General features: G+C 44.7%; 1 protein-coding gene across 1 annotated transcript; it reads left to right on the top strand.

Annotated features, from left to right (window-relative positions):
• The first annotated feature begins 1,200 nt into the window (after positions 1-1,200).
• Positions 1,201-3,625, top strand: LOC109076128 (thyroxine 5-deiodinase-like). Its single transcript, XM_042778145.1, has one exon. It carries the CDS (start codon positions 1,427-1,429, stop codon positions 2,258-2,260), a length of 834 nt encoding a protein of 277 aa, XP_042634079.1. The 5' UTR covers positions 1,201-1,426; the 3' UTR covers positions 2,261-3,625.
• The last annotated feature ends 236 nt before the right edge of the window (positions 3,626-3,861 follow it).

The raw sequence follows: 3,861 nt of genomic DNA, 5'->3' as shown, positions 1-3,861 counted from the left end.
AAATTCTTCTAAAGCGTTTATTAATCTTATTATTATAATCATGTTACTAACATGAACTAACAACTGTAAAAATAATAACTTCTGTAGCAAATGTAGCTATTGCTCATTGTTAATGTTAATGCATTAACTAAGGTTAACTAATGAGACCTTACTGTAAGGTGTTACCTTTATAATTATTTTGCACTTTATTTGAAACATTTATTTACACATTTTTGTGTATTGCTTTATTGTATTTAAATGTCCAGTTCATGTTATATTAAAAAGTTATCAAACATGTTATATTATGACAACACTTTTGTTTTGCAACTTTTTCCAACATCGCGATAATACCGTGTATACTGTGATAAAAGCTTCTGCAATTATCGCAATATGAAAATTTGATATGTTACATAAGAAACACATCTTGACATAAAGTTAAACCACCAGTGCATAAACAACAAACAATCTAACATCTAGCCTATCTCAGCAGCTCTCTCTCAATGTCACCACTGCGCTTTAATGAGAAACATGTCCTGACTGGATGAATTCAAACCACCAGTGCACTAACAAATGCAACTGCCATGTCAAAACAACTAACATCTGTCTCAGCATCTCTCTCTCCCCCTTGACTTCAGGTCAAGTTTAATAATAAAAACGTCTTAAAACCACCAATGCATTACAAAATGCAACAATCTAACATCGATGACAGTATTGTTCACTGAGAAACGTTTTATGTGCTGCATTAAAAAAAATGTAATTGTTGTGTCAAAGAATTTAACATCTCTCTTTTGACAGTTTAATAAGCGTGTCTTGCATCAAGAAGCATGTCGTGCATTAAAACCACCAATGCAACGTTCATGTCAAACATATCTGTCTTGATTTCACCATTGCAATAAGAAACATGTCTTGACGTGATGAGTTTAAACCACAGATGCATGAAAATAATGCAACTGTCATTTCAAAGATCTGATGTCGATCTCATCAATCCATCTTTCTGTCTACTTGACCAAGTTCATGCCCTGACACGATGAGCCGGTTAAAAACGCAACACCTCTGTCAGCATCTAGTGTTCAGCAAGAGGAATTTTTTTTTTTTGACGCGATGCATTACAAGCACTGTTGCATTCCAAAGTGAAGCTGTCAAGCCATCTAACGAGCAGAATGGTGTGTTTGATCGCATCTCTCTCTCTCTCTCCTCCAGACAGGAGAGTTGACGGGAGGTAATCCCCTCCATGTGAGGAGGCGGCACGGGTGTGGAGGCGTGTTGTTTTTCATTCAAATCCTTACTAGTCCTATAAAAAGCGGGACTCTGAGCTCGGAAGAAAGAGAGAGAGTGAGAGAGAGAGAAAGAGAGAGAGAGAGAGAGCGCGCGCAAAGAGAGAGAGAGAGAGAGAGAGAGAGAGAGAGCGCGCACGCCGAACTACACGGCTGTATCTGTACCTGTCCGGATGGGGATGGAGATGCTGCATGGATCCGCAGGTGTCCAAACGGTGAAGGCGCTGAAAAACGCCGCCGTGTGCCTGATGCTGCTGCCGCGCTTCCTGTTCGCGGCCGTGATGCTGTGGTTCCTGGATTTCCTGTGCATCCGGAGGAAGGTGCTCACGAAGATGCGGGAGAGCGACTTGGGCAGCCCCGACGACCCGCCGCTCTGCGTGTCCGACTCCAACAAGATGTTCACGCTCGAGTCGCTGCGCGCCGTGTGGTACGGCCAGAAGCTGGACTTCTTCAAGACGGCGCATCTGGGCGGCGCGGCACCCAACACCGAGGTGGTCCCGCTGGACAGCGCGCAGCGGAGAGGCGCGCAGAGGATCCTGGACTACGCCCGCGGGAGGAGACCCCTCATCCTGAACTTCGGGAGCTGCTCCTGACCGCCGTTCATGACGCGCCTGTCGGCGTTCCAGCGCGTCGTGCGGCAGTACGCGGACATCGCGGACTCGCTGCTGGTGTACATCGAGGAAGCGCATCCGTCGGACGGCTGGGTGAGTTCCGACGCGCCCTACCAGATCCCCCGGCACCGCTGCCTGGAGGACAGACTCCGCGCCGCGCAGCTCATGAACCAGGAGGCGCCGGGGAGCGCCGTGGTCGTGGACACCATGGAGAACTCGTCTAACTCGGCGTACGGCGCGTATTTCGAGCGCCTCTACATACTGAAGGACGAGAAGGTCGTGTATCAAGGCGGCAGGGGTCCGGAAGGCTACCGGATCTCGGAGCTCAGAGACTGGCTGGAGCGCTACCGGAACGATCTGGAAGCTTCTAAAGCGGCGACGGTGGTGCACGTTTAAGACGGATGCACGGATGGATGTTGTCCTTCCCTCAGCCCCACTCTCGCGTCCTTATCGTCAAGTCATTGGCTGTGTTTCAAAACCTAGCGACCGTCTGCGCTCTCGGCGTTTTCAAAAGTTCCATCATCGCTTCTACGGATCAGTGTTTTGGGTTCCTCGTCATCGGTGGCGTTTCAGTCTACACTTTCTCAAACAGGGGGTTTTAAGCTACATTGCGCTCTTTTGAGAAGGTCTTGATGCAATGAACATGCACTGAGCCAGGCTTTTCAACCAGGGGTCCGTGCACTGTACAAGCGCTTTCTCAGGTAGCCTAGACATGACAATGACATTAGGTTACAGCAATGAAAGCATTTTAAAGGGTTGCACATTTCACTTTTTTACAGTGTGGACCCCTGGGGGCCCGTGAAGGTACTCCAGGAGAGAACATTTTATACATTGACATTTCTAACTAGGGTTCAGGACGGATGGATGTTTTTCCAGCCCGGTCTTGTGTTTTTAGATTGAAGTCATCAGCTGTGTTCAAAACTCAGTGACTGTCTGTGCACTTCTCACTTTGTGGCACTGTAAGGTTCTTAGAATAGATGCTAAAAGGCTCTTTGGAAATGAAAAAGCAGTTCTTGATGTTTCTGATCAATGTAAACTAGATCCGATACAGTTAGGAGAGAAGAAATGCTGCTTAAACCATTTGAAAACACTATTAATATTTTTTGATAAAGGTTGTTTTAAAGTGCTGTCAAGTAAAATTGAGTTTTCTATACTGTATCGGTAAAGGTTTAAAACGTTCAGCTGCTCATATCAAACATGCATTCTGTGCATCTCAGGTGCACTTGATCCCCACTAGATGCGCAGCTCGCTAGGTTTTGAACACAGCCGTCTAATCAGTGTCTTCAGCTGCTGCTACAGTCAACCGCAATACTGCAAACGTCGGGTTTTAGTTTCATGCATACAGTTATCTAGACAGATGTTTATGTTGTCAGTGACCATGCGACCGCATGATAGCTGTTGTGCTTCGTCTCTGTTCTTTAGGCATACTTGTTTTATGTCAATCCAACCTGGCATTTTATTAGAGATATTGCAAAAACGGTATATCTATCTATCTGAAACATATCCTATTTTATTTTTGTATGGTATATTTCCCTTGTGAGTGCATGTGTGCGGCCAGGAGGCCGTTTCATTGTACTCTGGAGTTATTGTGAAGATCGGTTTTTAAAAGGATTTTAACCAGAAAACCGATACTGATGTAATTTGACACTAGAGTACAGGACAGAGAAATGGCCTCCAGACGTATTGCTAAATGTTGTTTTGTAAATGGTGTATATTTTATTGAACACTTTTTTTTAAATAAATGGTAGAGCACCCTCTAAATCGATTTTATCTGTAATTTCTAGGAGAGTTAGACGCCTCGGATGGACCTGAAATGTAAAAACAATGAGAGACGGCATAATTAATACATTCCTGGCAGACAAATAATCAATGCATTTTATTGACATGCAAGATAAATGATGCATTTTCTGTGGCAGAATTCCATCTCAGCTTTTCAAACTATAATATTTTGGTTTATTTTAACATGCCAAACATACATGATCTCTCGTATTCCCTCT

The sequence above is a fragment of the Cyprinus carpio genome, chromosome A20, assembly GCF_018340385.1.
Source record: "Cyprinus carpio isolate SPL01 chromosome A20, ASM1834038v1, whole genome shotgun sequence".
In the NCBI taxonomy this organism is placed as follows: domain Eukaryota; kingdom Metazoa; phylum Chordata; class Actinopteri; order Cypriniformes; family Cyprinidae; genus Cyprinus; species Cyprinus carpio.
The sequence above is the reverse complement of the archived record's forward strand: the minus strand, read 5'-3'. Positions and strand labels throughout refer to the sequence as shown.